Source organism: Saccostrea cucullata, unplaced genomic scaffold, assembly GCF_032062105.1.
Source record: "Saccostrea cucullata isolate Sc308-1 unplaced genomic scaffold, CSIRO_AGI_Scuc_v1 ctg95, whole genome shotgun sequence".
Taxonomy (NCBI): Eukaryota; Metazoa; Mollusca; class Bivalvia; order Ostreida; family Ostreidae; genus Saccostrea; species Saccostrea cuccullata.
Window position 1 is genome coordinate 166,604 of NW_026928013.1, and position 19,886 is coordinate 186,489.

The following is a 19,886-nucleotide window of genomic DNA, read 5'->3' on the forward strand; positions in this document are numbered from 1 at the left end:
CTTATATATATATTATTATGTGTATGTATTGTTGCACTGACATAAAAATTAGAGATCCCTTGGCTTAAAACATCCAAACGTAATGCATGAAGATCAAAAATAATTACTATGATTAAATGGTTATTGATTCCACTAAAGAACCACTTGTCAGAAAGTTGAAAACTTGGTCTAAAAATCCACCCACTCACTCTGTGAATCTTAATCATGATGATTTTGTACATTTATTTCGTCATTTAATTATTAATTTCCATACATGGGACACTTCAAAAACTGCTGAATCAAATTTTCGAATTAAACCTGACACTAGAATCATTGAAACAGCACCAAAATAAAGGACTTAAATGACGTTAAATATATCAAAATAAAAGACTGAAATGACATTAAATGTATAATTGTATTTTTATGCGATAACATCTTGTTGAAATTGATTTTTATGCCTGTTTATGTACATGATCAGTTCCCTTATTTTGAATACTGCAGAAGTACTTTTTTCAGCGTGGTATTAATTTACGCAATATAAACCTAAGGCATGTACGAAATCCGTCACAAATTTTCCGACCCCGGAAATTTGTCAAAGACACTACAGCGTACTCAGGAAAATTTTAAAAATATAAACCTAAGGCATATCTCAAAATTCAGATGGTACATACTTTATGGTACTAGATTTAAATTGAACTTTATCATTTCCATAAAGATTTGCTCAAGGCCTAAATGCCTTTTTTTTTCAATATTCTTGAAGACATATGTATGTATCAGAATATTTAAATATAAATCTTAAGTGCATACTTTTTAAATTAACTTGCACATTTACAAAGCCAACCTACAAGTAAATGCTTGTTATATTATGTTAATTATTAACAAACTACAGAATTTGAACACCAATCAATTTTTTATCACACAAAAAAATGTCTCCCACACATAGGTATATTTACATACCTTTGTTGCTGTCATGCCTGTTGGATCCACCCCCCGCTGACACCGAGGGATTGGTCACTTTTCTTCCCCTCAACATATCACAGCTGTTCTCGTTCCATTTTCTTCTCACATCTACAAATATTAACAAACATTGATTAACAATGCCAGGTAAAATCTTAACTAGAAAGCTTCTGAATGTAAAATTTCCTCATCTAAATTCAAAATATTTGACTTAAATGCATGAATTTTTTAAGTTGAATTTTCATTAGTTATTTTCTATCTCTCTGAACATCATTAGCATCAATGTCAATGATCTGTTTACATGAACAAATAAAATTTAAATTTTGCAAGAAATCTTATGTTCACTAGGTGCAGTTTCTCTTACAAACAGTTTTACTTCTTTTTCTTCTATGGTCCAAATTATTCAATCATAAAATTCTTTCAATTCATGGAAAACTTAAAAACACAAGTGCCCCATTAGCAAAGAAGAGATAAAGAAGAAATAAATCTTTAATGTTAAAATTCATGATCATACCATGTTTCTAGCATTAAATGGCTTATATGCATTGGCTTATGCATACACCTGTAGAATGCTTGCTTTCTGCCATTAAAGTTGGGGGCATGCAATTCAAGGTCACGATAATGCCATATTACAAATTTTAACACGTTATAACCTGACAGAACATACCATTAAAATGTGTGCAATGCCACAAATGCAGAAAAATCTTAAACGAAAAAGATGTGTTATATTTTCCCTGAACAGGGATTACTTATTTCTATAGTTCTAGGGAGGAACATAAATGCCTAGGTCACACTTTAGCCGATGGTTAGTTGACCAAATATTTTTGTATCATCATGAGCTGCTGAAAAAGCATGATCGGCTGACACTAGCAGTCTATGCAAAAGTTTTTTGGACCAAACAGGACATTGAGTCTTGTGTAATCAATGAACACACAGGACCGAATCAAATTTCATCTGACCAAATATCCACATGCAAAAAAGTGAAACACTTGAAAATACAGAGAAGTAGGCCTTACAGCTTTTCTTTTACCATGGGTCGCTCCTGCTTATAACTGTAGATGGTCCACAGATTCATTTATGTAGTTGAATTTGTGCAATATTTTTTTGTGTAAAACAAACATTTAACGTTTAAATGACTCCGCAAATTAATAGTAAATCTCAAAACAGGACACTGAGACATCGGACATAATGGTCCAGTGTATTGAGTGTAAAAATGATGCATTGTTCAAGAGGCAATGCACATCGGTCAGGACTGACAGTCCGATGTCTTTTGCGTAAACTGCACTACTATGGGGCTTCGCAGAGTTGTCACATTTATTCCTGGGAACATTGATGTCTTTAAATGTTTTAATATTTATGTCAACCATCTCCAAATCACTGTTTGCTTGGCTGCAGTTTAATTTACAAAGTTTGGACAACATTTTTTGAAAACCCAATTAACAATTAACAAATGTCAACTGACAGACTGTCTGCCATTGGTTGGACAATGATTGGAGGTTGATCAAAGACATTCAACAACTGCTTCAATTGAGGGAATCAGCCACCGAAGCAGAAAAAATTGTAATGTTAGCTGACCAACACAAAATTGAATGGCCAACAAAAAAAGAGGTAAAAATCGCATCAGACAACAGCTGAAAAACTGCGGACTGACACACAAAGAACCCTGTTTATGCCTTAAAAACGTTTGCTGTCAATCATTTTTGGAGATGTGACTGGGGTTAAATGCTCAAATAGGTTGATGATTGATTTGGAGAATATTTTCGATGCAACTTTATCAATATTCTCATGTAGAAGCAGATCTGATTGAACTACATTTGAGTGCATGAAGTGTAGTCTTAAAGTGTTTTATATTAATGAGGGTCTTTTTTTGTCTTTGAATGTGTAACAGACCAATTTTTTCACCATCGTTTATAATTCATTACATATTGTCTGTTGTTGAGTTGAAAAACTTCCTTAATTTATTCAAAGTATTTAATAATTATGGACTAAATGCCCAAAATCCTCAAACGCCCCTTTTAATCTTGGAATAAAACAATATTCCCACTGAATTTGAAACGTTGCCAAGCAAGTTGAGGGCAGTAATTTGGCAAGGTTGACACATATTTAATCATAAATCTTAACTGTTTAAAGCCACGTGACAGCACCCGTGTTTCTTTTAAGAGTTTGCATGCATTTCGAGCGGAATGAGAGGAGATAAATGAAATATTGTATTTGCAAAGTTTGTTTACATCGGAATGTTTTGCTTGAGTTGCATAAAACGGACAGGACCAAGTGAATCAAGGCAAAGGGGATGATTGATAGAGAAATTGAATATACTTCACAATAACTTCTGGAAAATTTCTTTCTTAATCTATTTACATACCAAACTAATGTTTACAAACCAGACATGCCTCGACTAACACTGAACTCGCCGCCATTTTGATGCTGGGTTGCATGACGGGAGAAATTTTACGGTAGTGAAAAAAACCGCGACGTTCGAAATAGAAATTCCGGGCAAGAAAAAAAATATGCCATGTACAATTAATGAAATTTAAAATTGAAGAAAAAATTAGTAAATATAAACTGGAGAATTTGTCAGAACTAGAGGGGTTTGCTAAACCAACCTGGTTTTGTAAAAAAAAATTATATTAATTTTTAAAACGGTAAAAAAAAATGAATAATAGTTTATTCATGGTTTAAAAAACATGCATTTTATCAGCAAAAGAATATTACTGAGCAGCACCGTAACTATGCAGTTTTCTGTTGTTGGTACCCACACTGCTCAACGCGTTATCGGCTACTCGGTTGTTATCGGACACTCGGTTGATAACAATTTTTGACAGATTAGTAAATTATTTTAGATAAACTCTGTTAAAATAGAAACAGAGAATATTCATTGTGCTTTTTGTAAACAGAAATGAATACGGATACAAAATAAAACCTCGATACGTACTGGTATAGCATTTGTTAGTCTTTGGAAGGCTTTAAAAGTCAAATTCGTTATATTTTGCAAGTTTTTCTCCGATTGGCATTGCTGTAAATAACTTTTTTCTTCAAAATCCTTATGTTTACCTTGCGTTAATGATTGTCCACAAGAAGACTTGTTCAGAATCTTGCGAATATGTTATTAAAGGGCAAAAAAGTGCCCGAGTTTAACTTTCAGTATGTTATCGGAAATACGGTTGAATAATGCACTTTGTTATCGGATAACTCGGTTTTGGTTATCGGAAACAAAGGTTGTCATAAATTAGGGAAAAACGCAAAGAAACGACAAAAATCCGTCAGAAATCTAAATATATAAAGTGGCTTGCACGAAAATCTAATTTTGGGCTATAATTTGCCTCTTTTAAGAATATGTAACTTTTAAAAAATGAGTGTTTTTTGGCATTTCTCACTGAATTCTGCATGATCTTGACCTGTTTGAAAATATGATACAAGTTTTAAATTTCATTTCAAGGTACCGAGGTCGCCTGGTGGTGCAGTGGTTAGAGTGTCTGCTCTAGAGTCGATCCTTACGTCGCGGGCTCGTATCCCACAGTAGGTGCTAGCACAAAAAAGATCCCTCACTGCTCAATGGCCCTAGATGCTGAGTATATGACAAATTTTGAAGCTCTCCGCAAACAAGTGATGGCCTCTCCATAAGACTTGAAAATTCTCAGGAGGGCGTTAAACAACATACATTCAAGTTGCTAAACGCATGGCGAAGGAACAGTCGCTACCCATTTTTATCGACTTGTCAGTCGCCGCTGAGTTTCAAACTCACAACTTTTAGAATGCGAATACATTTATCAGTTTGGTATACATATACACATGCAAAACAATTTAAACTCAAGGGTGGTTAGATGAATTTCTAAATACAAATTTAGGTAGTTAGACCAAAATATATGACATAAAATTCAAAATATTTTGACTTAAAAAAAATTTACAAAATCGTAAATACGGATCTCTAAAACATCGGAGGTTGTTTAACGTACCAAGAAGGAATAAGAACCCCCTGATGAACGGTCACATCCCGCAGTGTGCTCAAATTCAATGTGTAGATAGCGCTAATGCTCGGATGGATGGGGGGGGGCTGACATGGATTTTGCATTGCTATTGGGTGTTTATATTGAATAAAAAAATTTCTGCCCCCCCCCCCAAATTGAAAACGCAAATACCTGTTTGTAGAAAAAATTAAACATACGAGGAACTGAAGTGAATCAACCAGCACCCCTCCTCCTAAATAGGTATTTTTATAGGTTGGAAAATAAGTTATGCATTAGTTGTTTTTTTTTTAATCAAGCCGTTTCTAACATTCCAGTCGGCTCCCTTAACTTTATTTATACATGTATATTTCTTTAATTTTTTTTTCTGGACCATGCTTTTTGTTAAAGGATAGTCTCTTTAATCTACTACATATCCAAATTACATTGTATAAAAAAGAATTAAGAATTATTATTTTTCTTTATTGTTGACAGCTATCTTATTGACACAAGATCACATGATCAAGTATAAAAAAAGTTGTATAAACTGGGTGATTCTATTTTAAGCTTCTAATGATATGTTGACGTTCTTCTGCGGAGCAACATAAGTCCTGACGTCACAACCACAGGCACTTGTTTCATACAGGGCATCCCTTCTTAAGCCACACTTGCTATATATGTGTAACTGTGACGTTATAATACGATTGACATTACTGGACCAAAAAAATAGTTCCCCGGGGATCATGGGGGAAATTAAACATTTTTTAAAAAAATAACGTAATACATGTACATGTAAACTATATTGGAAAACTAAAGCAAAATTGTTATGATTAATTAAACATGATATATTTACGTTTGAAACTGCCTGAAGTGGTCTCCAAGAGGTTATCTTGAATGGAAAACAAGTAAAATGGTTGAACAGATGAGTAGTTCTATTATAAATTTATAATTATTAATCTTATCTATATACATTTATATCAAAACAAACTTTTACGTTAGCTATTTCCAAAGATTGGCAGATTATATTGGATTTTTTCAATCTATTTATGAAGCTGTAGGAAACTTTTTAACCTGAGTTTCCGATAACGTACACCCGTCAAAAACCGAAGTATCCGGCAACATCAACCGAGTTGACGATAACACGTTTTCAACTAACGAGACATTTTAAAAGACTGTTTACTAACCCTTAATTTGGATTTTTAATCTCAGTTTGCGGATATTAAGGTATCTGATTGTCTATAGAATAAATAGATCAGTTTGTTTGATAGAATTAACTAATTTTGAATGCTACAGAAGTTAAAATGTGACGACACAGTCCGAATTTTTTGTAAACTATATCATTTGAAAGAGCTGTAGATCTTTTGAAAGAGAGTGATTTGGTTTGTGCTTTCTGCTGCTGAAAGTATAATCAATTATCTGTCATAGATCACAAAGTTTGTTTGCTGAAATACAAATTTATCGTTGAAATATGAAATTTAAAATTACCCACATTTTCTAAACATTGCTTTTTTTGCACCGAGTGTCCGATAACAACCGAGTAGCCGATAACGCGTTGAGCAGTGTGGTACCTGACTACTTTGTACTGTGATCTTGTGACTTCACTAGATGCACGGACTACCCGATCTCTGAGGCACTCTCTCTGTTGATTACCTGTGTATTGTGTGCGTTCAAGCGGAAAGTGATTTCCTGTTACGTAGTTGATGTATATTTCACAGTTGTACAAACAAAGAGTTCATTATACCCCCCGCTTGAAAAGTGGGGGTATATAGTAATCGGGATTTCCGTCTGTCCGTCCGTCCGTCCGTCCGTCTGTACGTCCGTCCGTCTGTCCGTCCGTCTGTTACGCTTTATCTCTTATCCGCAACTCCTCTTATACTACTGAGTGAAATTTAATGAAACTTTCACAGAATCTTTATTACATATTGCAATTGTGCACCTCCTATTTTACTTTTTTATTCCACACGTATTTTAGGTTTCCCATAGCAAAAACTTGGACATTGCCATTATATCTTTACCTATGACGTCATATGTATAGAAGCTTCTGGATAACATTTGATAGGACGAGTTATTCCTCTTTACACATTACCGTAAAACAATATATATAGCAACACATGGACATTATGGGAGGCGGGGGGTATCATTTAGTGAGCTCATTGCTCACAGTACCTCTAGTTTTTATTAGAGTCTTATCAACGCAACAAAATGATAAAATGACACTTGTAAAAAAAAAACCACCCCCCCCCCCCCAACCCCCCCTGAATCCGCCACTGTATGGATAGATCTACTGGGTTTAAACATAGACCTATTAAAGTGGATTCATGTGAGCCTGAAATAAAAGTAACCATGGGGTCTAACATCTTTTTCATGTTTGTGTAGCCTATTTATTTTACATATACATGTATTTACTTGATATTTAGACGACAAACCAATGATAATGTTTATGAAAAACGTTTTCTATTTCAGCATCTGTAGCAACATCTTTTCATAGACATTGTTACCTGCATATATGAAGTTCATGTTTCCCCGGTTGATTCGAAAAGCGCAGGAATAAGTTCAACGTATGAACAATTCAATTTCCAAAACAAACAAAGCTAGCTATTGACAAATGAATTGAAGATGCAAGGACACCAGCCAGCATTCTCGTTCATAATATATGACTCATTTATATTTCGCAAATTATATGGACAACATAATCCCTGTTATGAATTATAATCTATCGATATTTAGGCCATTATTTTAACACCGATTCATTGTCTATGGCGGATTTTCCCGTTTCCCATAGCGAACATACACCGGGTGTAACAGGTTGACAAAGCATGCATATATAGCATCTGATCCCAAATCTGATTTTTTTTTTCTTTACTCACATTTTGTATCGTTCAAATGAATTTTTGAGTTTTATAACTGTTCGGTATCTATATATTCATGAGACACAAGAGATGAACTAAAAAAAAGTAAAATGATAAAACTTGCATGGCTTGGCAAATATGCACGTAGTATAAGGGGAGGGCAAGCCTGAAGGGAACCCTACCCCACACCCACTTAACATAAAATGTTTACTGAAAGTCCGGTCTCCTCCCCGCCCCTTTGTTGCAATATAGTTTTATAAAAGGGTACTGTAGTTAGTTTCAAGCTTCCAACTTATTTCAGAACCCCTTTTTACTTAAAAAAAAAAGGGGGGGTTTGAAAGAAATTGGAATCCGTCCCCCTACCCATGAACTAGAATTTTCGAGTTTGAGTTTGAACACCCCCCCCTTTTTAGGGGGTGGGTGGGTGGGGTGTTGTGGTGGGCTTGTCATTTTTTCAGTAGGATTTTTTTCTCCGACTGCCTCCTCCCCCTTCAAAAATAATGCTACGTTACTGGCAAGTTATACCTAATAATAATTTTACAGTTTTTAAGCTTTCATGCTTGTAAACTATCCTAACTTGTTATATGCGTAGCTCTGCAGATTACAAATAATAACTTATTTTTGTGAGTTTGATGTGTGTTATTTACTTACTTGAAGTTTTTGATAAAGAGAAACCACCAACTTTTTCCATAAAAAAGAAGTATTTTCTGACGTAGTCATGACATGCCTGTCACATATCAGTCCTCTCAAGTTTTGCGTATCCCCTCAAATTCGTTCATTACCTGATCTAAAGCTGACATTGGATAGACAAGATATCGACTTTACCCAGTTGACGATTTTGATGAAACTTGATTCACATTTTCAGTAATTTCTGCTGTAAACTAGATATATCTACCACATGTAACATATAATTACTGGTTGCTAACAAGAATTAATTGTCATTATTTGTGAGACAATTTCTATTCCTTGTGTGAAGTCAATTAAAATTCTAAACATTCGAAATATTGTATAATATTCCTTGTGTGAAGTCAATTAAAATTCTAAACATTCGAAAAATTGCATAATTTGACTATTAACAATATGCGTGCACAAAAGATTTAAAGAAAACATAGGGAGTTACAATGGTCTTGTAAGCAAATAGACGACCCTATGCTCCCTTTGGAGTAAATGGAGTAAAATCAGCGAGTTAATGTTGTGAACAAATTAAACTTTCACGAGAGAGAGAGAGAGAGAGAGAGAGAGAGAGAGAGAGAGAGAGAGAGAACGTTAAGTGCGGTATTTTTCCCTCTCTCCCTGAGCTCCCATCCCATTTGATTCATTAATTTGATTATAATGTAATGTTTGGTTGGTTTCCTTTTTCTGTTTATTTCTAATCTATTTTTATTTTTTTTTATTTTTTTAGGATGCACTCCGCATTATATCACATTAAGTAGAAACAAGTGTATTGATGCTTCATCAGCAATCATGATTATATTCATCTACGCGTAGATATATGTTCCTCTGAGACTAATTTCGACAGATTTTCCATTATTTCCCAATCATGACAAGGAGCACGCGGCGGGTGTGACCGGTTGGCAGGGGATGCTTACTCCTCCATGGTACCTGATCCCACCTCTGATATTCTGGAGGTCCGTGTTCGATCTATTCCTATTTTTTTTTTGCTTTATGGACTTTTTAAACTTGAATACCGTTTGTTATCTCCATATATTTCATGTAAAACCTCAAAGACAGCAACACAAGTTTCATTTTTTTTTATTTGTAGCTTACGAGTCGTATATGGAACATGCGCGGATCTAGAAGGGGGGGGGGGGGGGTCGGGGTCAGGACCCCCCCCCCTGAAATTTACACGGTTAAAAATGTATATACTATAGCAAGAAAAAAGTTACCTTGGACCCCCCTTGGAAAACGCTGACCCCCCTGGTGAACATGAATATGTGTGAAATGGGTATGAAAATTGAAAGATTTGAGGCAATAGAGGTCATAGACTACACCCCCCCACCCACGAAATAGGTTTTTCGAAATAGGGTGGACCCCCCCCCCCTGGAAAAAATTTCTGGATCCGCGCCTGTGGAATTACTTTTTACAGTACCTGAGTATGGACAGCAGGTCTGATTCCAACTGGCTGCAACTTTTAATGTTAATCCATTTCGTTCAATATTTTATCAAACATTTTCAATTTGAATCTGGTCTTTTTATCCCCACCTGAACTGAATATTCAAGTGAGCTTTTCTAATAAAATTTCGTTGGTTGTTCTGCTGCCGTTGTCGTTTTTAGCTCACCTGTAGTGAAAGCTCAAGTGAGCTTTTCAGATAACATTTTGACTCTAGTCCGTCTCTCTGTGGGTATAAACTTTTCACATTTTTGACTACTCCGGAACCATTGGACTAATTTCAACAAAGCTTACATAAAGCATCATTAGATGAAGGGGATCAAGTTTTTTTTTTTCAAATGAAGGACCATGCTCTCATTCAAGGGGAGATAATTAAGAAATACATGTATTGAAAATTTGATGGCATGATTAAAAAATCTTCTCAAAATCCACTGGGCTAAAAAAGTTAAAAGTTAAATGAAATCTTTTTTTACATATTGAAGATTAATTTAAGTTTGTTCTAAATGATGACCCCCAGGGTCAAGGTGGGGCCAAAATGAATGATCAAAGTTTTTTTAAAATATATAATACATAGGCCTAGGAAAAATCTGTTAAAAATCTTCTCAAGAGCAGCAAATATAGACAAAGAAGCATCCTCAGGTAGCGTAGATTCAAGTTTGTTCAAATCATTACCCCTGATGTTAGGGTGGGGTCAGAATGGGGTATCAAAATTTTCCATAGGAATATATAGGAAAAAAATCTTCTCCGGAACAGCAAAGCTAAGTTTAGTACGACTACATACATGTATATCATATCATCTGTGCAGTTAATATAAAATCTGTAGTTCACCTGTTTAGTAAATATTAAGTCTGTAGTTTCAAAACTGCATCATATAAATGAATAGTCTAATAAATCTGACCTTTGATAAAATGACCTAATTAAGTAAAAGTGATCTTCATTTTACCATGATCCATGTACACTGAATTGTAAAAGTAAACATATAATAAGTAAACAGAACAACAAAAACTTGTAATTATTTTCTTCATTGAAACAAAGTGTAATGATTACCGGTATTGAAGTAAATAACCTATCATTGCATTATGCGGCTAATCAACAACTACAAATACATAAGTAGTGATACATTCATAAGAAAATCAACAATTATCACAAAAATCAACAATTAATTGCCATTTAACAAGAAGGCACTCCTAAATGTACAGACAAACCTCAATATCTCGGATTTGACAAGGCAAAAAAACAACTTGGAGATATTCACCAAATGTTAAACCTTTCTGCCTTTGCCAAAATAAAATATAGCGAGTGAGTTATGCATAGTTCGCAAATTTGACAATTTGGATTACTGGAGATTGGAGAGGGTAAAATATGTAAAGAAGAAGAGGTACGCACCTCCAAAACAACTTTGAAATATCCGTGGTATTTGAGATATCAGTGTCCGAGATATCAACGTTCAACTGTATTATCAAACAGGTCAAAGGGATCCATATATATATATAAAATCACATAAGTTCAATAAATATTAAGATTCCATCCAAAAATTTGATCAAGATTTATGATTAATTACTACATTAATTGTTAATTTTATGATTTCAATAAGAATAGTCAAATTTCATACAAACAACCTATAACATAAATATAAATTTTGATTTCCATAAATTTTACAAATCCTCCATAAAAATTTGCACAATTAATGATGTTTAGAATATTTGATGAGAGAGTTTTAAATTAATGCCATACATACAAATGTGTAAGTTATGTAGACATTGTGTAAGATATGTGGTACTATTCTAAGCCCTTTCATGATAACTGCAATGCTGCTATAACATTTAGACAAAGTTTTGTTGGCAATTAATTAATGATGCTTTCACATCAATTATTAAAAAACCACATTTTGCACTGTTAAAGAGCAATACAGTAGTTGTCGTGAAACAGTTTATCAGATATACAAACATGTTCATGTGTACATTTTAATTAATATTAAAATTTGTAAAATACTTTCTCCCAATCAAATGTAAAAAAAGACATGAAAAATTTAAGGCAATGCCAGGTTAATCTCAGGGTGAAATTTTTCTTCGATGTTACGTCCATTTACCAATTTCTTTTTTAAAAAGTTGACCTGTATGCAGTGTCGTTGTATACACCATTTCTAGTCATCTTCATGGTATTGGTGGTGACAGAAACCCTTGTTGATCTCCAGGTATCCCTGTATAGGAATGGAAAAAATAAGTAAAAAGAACTGATCATCTGAAGTTGGTGATTATTTTATCTGCTAAAAATTATTGTCATATAAAGCAATTTTTTGTAATATAAGCAGCAGACAGAGGTATATTTACAGGCTTATGTGTTTTTGCTTGTTATTAATTAATTAAGCAGCCAAAATGGAGAATTAGTTGTCAAGCATTGGTTGCAGAACAGAAATGTATTTGCTCTGAAAACCATGACAAGTAATGTAACACAAAAAGTGACACGTACTTATATTTAACACTCATAATTTATATCTTAGCAATAGAAAAGAATCAGTATTTAATTATTTTTTACAAAAATAACATAAAGACTTGGAACAGGTGCTCATCACACTATACCTGAGAATTAAAGCATAAATTTTATGCATTTAAAATAAGACTCTCTCTTTGTCGTGAAAATTGCCTCGATTAACTAAATCTATCCCCAGCGACTTCAAGTTTGTCTCCAGAAAACCCTGTAAAAAAAGTGCATAAAAAACACAAACTCAAAAATAAGGGCAAGCATCAACCACCATAATTTTGTCAAGTTAACAGGTGGTCTTTTGGAAGGCGTTTGTACTTAAATTTTTCTCTAGTTCATCCTGCTGACAATTATTTCTTTTTTTAAGCACTGACAATCAAAATACATGTATTGATGCTTGTTTTAAAGTTCTCAAAGAAATCAACTCTATGTGAACATATTTCTGCATTTTCAGAATTTAGCACAATCAAGAATTAGTTCTACCAGAATTTCTTCTTTTCCGTGTTTGGTACATGTAACATTAAATCATGTTTTGACAAAAGTCATGAATTAGCACAATCAGCAAAAAACATGTGTGCAAAGAGTAAAATATGAATCCTGCATAAATACATACAATTACAAGATATCTAACATAGGATTTAATATAACCTTGGAATAACTGAAGAATGAAGTTTATATTTGCAGTACTTCTTGCTTTTATTTACATGCATATTGAGATAAATTGTATGCATGTGCATCATGAAAAAGCAGATGTATGCAGGTGCATAATGACAGTATATGTAGATGTCAATATTCATTTCTTGACGAGTGAAAAAAAAAACTTAAAGATAATAAAAGAACGATAACTCTTAACTTTATCCATTCAGCATTCCACTATTTTGATCGAAAATACAGCAATATATTTCAGTATTATTCCATAAACCAATATCAAAAACTAGCTAGTAATGCATCACAATGCAGAGGAAAGTTGTTAGTAGTTGTAAGTAAAAAATTGAACTTAAATTATAAAGCATTAGAAAAACAAATGCTGAAACCCGAAACTTTTGCTAAGCCAGCACTTTAAGTTAGCTTTAATCACCAAATGATTATGCTATTCTTTATCATTTTTCAACAAAAATGCTAGCTGCAAACCTGTTTGAAGCCACTTTGTCAATTATAAATTAAATACTCACCTTTACTGCTGCCCCCACTCCATTAATGTCCAATAGGAATGTGTCATGTCCGTAAAGAGAATTCAGCTCATAAAATGTCACTCCATTGTTTCCTAAAGAAAAGTACAACGTATAAAAAAGCAAGTAAATGCCCAGGAAACTATTTTTGATGATAAATCAACAAAATTTTATCCAAAAGAAAATTTGTGCTTCTACAGTATATAACTACCTATCGAGCTAAGGTCATATTTGAAAGATCCCATGGAAATTCTATGAAGCCTAACTTATGGCCGTTAAATATTTACAGTGAAAACTGAATTATGTAAGCAAAGTACATGTATTCTGAACCCCTTATTACCTGACTCCTGTAGAAGTTTAGCCAGTGTCCGCTGTTGCCAGATTGGGAACAGTATGTCTGTCTGTACACCGATCACCATCACCGGACATTTGACACGTGACAGTCCCTCCTTCAGGGAGCTATAGCCTTCCCCCATATCAAACAGATCCATAGCCTACAAAAGAAATGTGTAACCAGTTAGCAATCAGCAATACATCTATTACATGTTTTGTTAAAAATAAATATTTTTGACAAATCCTTCAAGTCTTATGAGTGATAGCTGTACGCGTACAAAGTTCTTTATCCAATAGATTTGATTTTGAATTTAAAGAAAAAATGGGGGAAAAAACCTTGAGTAGTATGTTTCTTGTACACATGTATTAACAAATCCATTACCCCTTCCCCACCAAACCAATACTTACCTTTGAGATGTAAAGCAGTGAGTTGGGGTCGTATTTGGTGCTGAAGCTCTCGCCCTGGTACTCGAGGTAGCTCTCTATAGTAAAGGTGGGACAGAGGGTGTTAGGACTCTTCGGGTCAATCCTCTGTCTACTGAACCTCTCGTCCCACTCCGGACCACTCCTGTAGGTCAATGTAGCTATCTCTCTGTGGATAAAAAAAGATTTACATAAAGTTACTTGGAACAATAGGTAGAGGGCCATTTAACCTATACTCAAAGAGTATTATCTGCATACAATTCCATGCATTTTAAACTATTATTCAAATTGTACTATATTTCCTTTTATGATACCAAAAACAATTTTTTGAAATAGATATAATTTGAATATATATGCTCTGACTACACTACATGTATAGTCATTTGAGTTTCTATGAATTAACCTCTAAAGCTCATTAAGTGAGAAGTTTGTTGACATACCTGGCTAATTTCATTCCCATTTTAGGATAAGTTCCATCATAGTAGTGTCCCTTGTTCCAATTTGGATCACTCATAATAGTTTTCCTCTGCAGATACCTCATGGCAATGGAAGAGGGGTGTGACTGAGCACAGGAAGAAATGGAGATAATTCTGAAAAAGATGATGAAGTTCTCTAACATTTTACAAAAGACAGTACAACCTTTTGTCCATTTGAAGTAGACAGTGCAGCCTTTGTCTATTTGCCATAGCCTGTACAGTCTTTTCATTTTATAGAAAAATAATTGTACATAATGACTTAGACTGACCTGCCCACTCTTTCTGGATACTCCGCAGTAGCCATTAAGGACAGCATCCCTCCCAGAGAGGACCCCACACAGGCATGGAGCTACAAATACACCAAACTTATTGTAACAGAGGTCCTCTAACAGTCCTACAGACTTCTAGCCTAGTCTAATAGAATATCAAGAAATTGAGGAACCCAAAAATAATATGTAAATTCTAAAAATAAAACCTTATCAATTCCTAGCTCATCCAGCAAGAGGAAGTTGGCCTTTACCATATCATCCACACTGATCAATGGGAAGGTGGTGGCGTATTGCTACAAAGAAAAATTCACTGTCAGTCAATCAACTTCAAGAGCATGTGGAAATATTCAACATATTTAATACATATACATTTTTGATATCACTATATAATAATGAAATGTTACAAGATTATTCTGATGGTTAGATTTTATGGGAAATCTCCTTGCATCCTTTACAACAATGTATTGAGATATATGTGCATTATAATTGTTCTGATAAAATGTAACTGATGTTCTTTCTTTATAACATATATATAATTGTGTAATAGCTGAAGCATCTTCATAATAGATATGGCAAGAAAAATGTCAACAGCTGTTTTAAATATTGAATCAAGGGCTCTGAATAAAATATATTCAGTATAAGCTGAATCCTAAACTATGCCATTTTTCTCCTACCTTGCCGGTGAGGGGATTGATAGACGATGGACCCCTGAAAGAAAAATAATGGTGATGTCTGGCTCACTTGGTACAAATTAATATGCACACTAACAAGTTCACCTGAATTTGTACATGCACATGACATATACCAAGACAAATTTTCAAATCGTCTTGCTGTATTATTATAAATTTTTAATGCAATATAAATCGTCTAGCTGTATCATTATAAATTTTTAATGCAATATATATATATATACATAAAACTTGCAAACAGCTTTGAATAATGGACTGCATGGTATATCGTGATTCTTTTTCTGTACAGTGAATAAGCAATATATTGTTGTTTTATTCGGTCATAAAATTTGTTTGAATTAAGTCCTAAAAACTTAAGATACTCTTGAAATTCACTGTAAATGTTTAATTCTGAGCATCATGCACTTTTTAAGCACCTGCACAATTTTAATTCCTTGCTTGGTATATTTTTAACTCTTCCAGCCTATATATTTGTCTTTATGACTTATTTACTTTCTCTTAAATTTATGACCTAGTTACATTTAAACTTAAAACTGAATAATGCAAACAGAGGTTTTTTTCCCTATATAGAAGTAGTTCTGGCTAGTTCAGGTAAAAGTCTATAAACAACAAGATTATATTAATACTAGTATTTTTATCTGAAATATATGTACAAATTTATTAGCTGCCATAGGAAATTGACAAAATTTTTCTTCATATAAATGAATATAAAGAGAAACAATGCATATTTCCAGCTGCGTGAAAATGCTTTTCAAGTTAATTTTAAATTCAAAGTATACAACATGTGGCATCACAACTGATTATCGAAAAAATAATCAGTTTTCTACAAACAGACATATATAAGCAGATTCCATCACATTTGAAAGCACATGAAATCAGCTGAAAATGTGTAACTTACGTGGTGCCATAACAGCTCCCTAGGTTGTTTGGGCAGATCACAAAAAACTCATTTGTATCCACCGCACATCCCGGTCCAACAAATTTCTCCCACCACCCAGGCCTCAAGTTTTTCTTCAAATAAAAAATGAAAGCTGTATATATTTTTTTCTCTGCAAGAAGGAATTAACACAACTAAATATTTATTCATTATTTTCTAATACTAAAAGATTAAAAGTTAGTTTTGACATTTTTGGAGAAATTCACATGGTAATCAAACCATGGTACAGTCAAATAAGCATCTTTTAGAATAATGTATCCTTTTGTAACGTAAACTACTGCCCAAAGAAAATTCATACAATATTTCTACATGTTAGATAATTTTTTTCTCCATAAAAAAATTTGCTAGACACCTAATAAAGTAATGTATACTTCGATCCTATTATAAATGGTACAACAAAGCATAAGTAGTTTTTAAGTACCCTGTGACTTTTAGCATGAGAGCTTGCAGACAAACCAGCCTGGATCATCACAGCATTGCTTTTGCTCTCATTTAATTTTCCCCACGTCTCATATGCCACATCTATCCCTGGTAGTCTAGCTTTGTTGTACTTCATTTCAAATGGATGTTGGTAATGGAAGATTTTATACCCAGAAATAATCTTGTCATACTCTGGTTCAGGGCCATTCATCTTACTGAAAGAGCAAGAGAAAGAATAGAGCATGTACAAAACATGACTTTGATGCACCCAGTGATAATTTTCAACTAAGAACAGATCAGAAAACAATCCATTAAAAAAATAAAAGCCGTTTCTCCTTCACTGCAATTTCAATCAAGTGCTTAAAAGTTTTGGGGCTACAACAGTTAATTAGTGACCAGACAGTTACTTCTTGAATGAAATAACAAAGCTAGCTAGGAGACCTGTTATAAATTACTGATAATTTAATGCTATAATTCAACTCACTGTCTCACATGGATGCTCTATAAATTAAGCTACTGTAAACCAACAATTAATTGGCGTGTGAGAAATTTTTGCGAGTTACAGGAGAGCTTCGGTGAGTTCATCTGAGCCAAATTATAAAATAAATAAATTATTGTACGAGACTTTCAACTCATCACTGCAAATATTTCTCGCTGCGAACTGGTCCTTAAAGTCTCTGTGTCTATTAACAACAGATCCAAAAAAAGACTGGGTCGTGAAAATAAATCATTGCGAACTAATTTACCCCCGGTAATTCGCGAAATAAAGTCATCGTTAATATATAAAACTTGGTTTACAGTACTTAAAATATACTGAATCTGTTAAGACAAGATATGCAACTACAGCTGCATGATTACAGAGGTTATGCATAGTATATGTATCCATACACAGCTTTAAATTTTGCCTTAATGTATGGAGCTAGATTAAGTTAATAAACACAAAAAAATGAAATAACTTATACTTCTTTGTTAAACATGGAAAATCTGTGGACATTCCTCTGAACAATTCCTCCGGATTATCAGGAACTTCCAGTTGGGGAAGCTGGCAAACCTGGGATCGCTGTTCTTTCTGGTACAAAACAGCTGGCTGGCTGCATGGTGAGGCCTGTGTGTGAAATGAATTGGTGCCTCTTTTTACAAAATCTGGAGCAACAATGCGACGACAACCATTTTGAAGCTCTTCTTGCGAAAAATTTTTCAACAAAGTACTACATAAAATCGAAAAACTTCTTTTCTTCATGATTTCTTTTCCATCAATCCAATGCTACAAATATCTACGCACCTGGAGTAAGAAATAGAACAATTTCGGGTTTGACACTTTCTTACACAAAACGAAAATCGTATTTATGTAAAAAGGATAAGTTCTTGTTTTCAATCATTTTAAATATAAACTTCACTTTAAAAATTAATAAAAACATCTCAACAAATTTTCATATTTCAAACTAGCCTTTTTTCTATTGAATTGAATAATCAACTTAACAATAAATTTCGTTTTGTCTCAATGAATCCCAAAATAAATTTAATTCGGTCAAAGTTTTCTAACACGTGAGAGATGCATGCCTGGAGGTGCTCACATACTTTCTCGTTCAAAGGACAACAATCCAAAGGAATATTTTAGAGTATATGATTATGATTTTTCCATTAAAATGATAAATACTGTGATGACAATGCAAGAATTAAATACAACACTACAACATGCTACACAGGTGATCAGTCTAAATTTAGCATGCGATGTAGAAAGTCAAGTGTTGACGCGTACATGGTAACGACTGCTTACCTCCAGTAAGATTCAAGCTTTAGGCTTTGTAGATTTGGGTCTGTTTTCTAATCCATGTAAACTATATGAAACACAAAATAAAAAAAAATACTTTTGCAAATTAAAATTTATTTCCTAAACCCAATGATTTAATGAATACCCCATTTTTATTGCGCAAAGTCCAAGGAACAAAATTTCTTGCACAGTAAAACCTCATCATCTCAAAGTCAAAGGGATGGAGGAAAAAACTTCAAGATATCTATGAAACATATGGAGATAACAAACAGTATTCAAGATCAAAAGTCCAAAAAACAATACATATAGATTGGAGCAGAGCAAACACGGATCCTCCAAAACATCAGAGGTGGGATCAGGTGCCATTGAGGAGTGAACATTCCCTGTCGACCGGTCACACCCACTGTGTGCTCCTTGTCATGATCGGGAAATCAACGGAAAAATTTGTAGTCAATTCAGTGTATAAATATCGGAATATAACAATTAAATTAATTTAGTAGGGCTGAAACGATTCACCGAAATATCGATATTGTTCGATATAAGTGCTCGGTTCAATGTTCGATTCACCATCTCGATTTTCGGTTCGATACGATTTTTATAATCGGGTTTGGTTAACTCTTTGAAATAGATCGGGTTCGACCTTATTTTAACAGTTTGACACACACGAGGGAGAAATGGGACGGTAAAGTTTCAGAGTAGGCTGCCTCTGCTATTATTTCTACGAATAAAGACAGTGTTCTTAATCAACAGAACCACAAGTATCAGAGATGTGCAATTAAAAAAATAATTCGGGCTAGTAAAAATTATGACTACGCATGTAATACATGAAAAGTATAACCGGTATTTTACTCATTTTTTGCTATCAAATTCCCAACCAGTGAATATTTTCCAGGCAGCATGCTCCTACTGTCAATAAATCTCCATAATTTTCTCCATTTTGCAGTACTTCCTGACTTATTTACTTCCAAGAACGATAGTTTTTTTTCCTAATCCGAATTTCATCCATTCCTCCGTTTATTGTAAATACATGCAGATATCTTATTAAATTATTTACGATCACTTAATCAACTGAAAGATCAGTG

General features: G+C 33.8%; 2 protein-coding genes across 3 annotated transcripts in view; both read right to left on the bottom strand.

The window, feature by feature from the left end:
- Nucleotides 1–3,359, bottom strand: part of LOC134276167 (centrosome-associated protein 350-like) — a 67,720-nt gene extending 64,361 nt beyond the window's left edge. Inside the window, exons 1-2 of the mRNA XM_062758438.1 lie at nucleotides 3,318–3,359; nucleotides 937–1,047 (exon numbers count right to left, since the gene is read on the bottom strand). Coding sequence (XP_062614422.1) covers nucleotides 937–1,047; nucleotides 3,318–3,324 — 118 coding nt within the window. The 5' untranslated portion in view covers nucleotides 3,325–3,359. The remainder of the gene's footprint in view (nucleotides 1–936; nucleotides 1,048–3,317) is intronic.
- Nucleotides 3,360–11,182: 7,823 nt separating this feature from the next.
- Nucleotides 11,183–18,368, bottom strand: LOC134276168 (serine O-succinyltransferase-like). 2 transcript variants are annotated; one of them, XM_062758440.1, is made up of 12 exons: nucleotides 17,996–18,368; nucleotides 17,035–17,248; nucleotides 16,575–16,687; nucleotides 15,662–15,695; nucleotides 15,194–15,280; nucleotides 14,988–15,067; nucleotides 14,683–14,832; nucleotides 14,228–14,411; nucleotides 13,827–13,980; nucleotides 13,490–13,581; nucleotides 12,416–12,531; nucleotides 11,183–12,036 (listed from the first exon to the last, which is right to left on the bottom strand). In XM_062758440.1, exons 1-11 carry the CDS (start codon nucleotides 18,271–18,273, stop codon nucleotides 12,445–12,447), a joined length of 1,473 nt encoding a protein of 490 aa, XP_062614424.1. In that variant the 5' UTR covers nucleotides 18,274–18,368; the 3' UTR covers nucleotides 11,183–12,036; nucleotides 12,416–12,444. The 2 variants fall into 2 exon arrangements, with proteins under 2 accessions (XP_062614424.1, XP_062614425.1); XM_062758441.1 differs by lacking the exon at nucleotides 12,416–12,531.
- Between the last annotated feature and the right edge of the window lie 1,518 nt (nucleotides 18,369–19,886).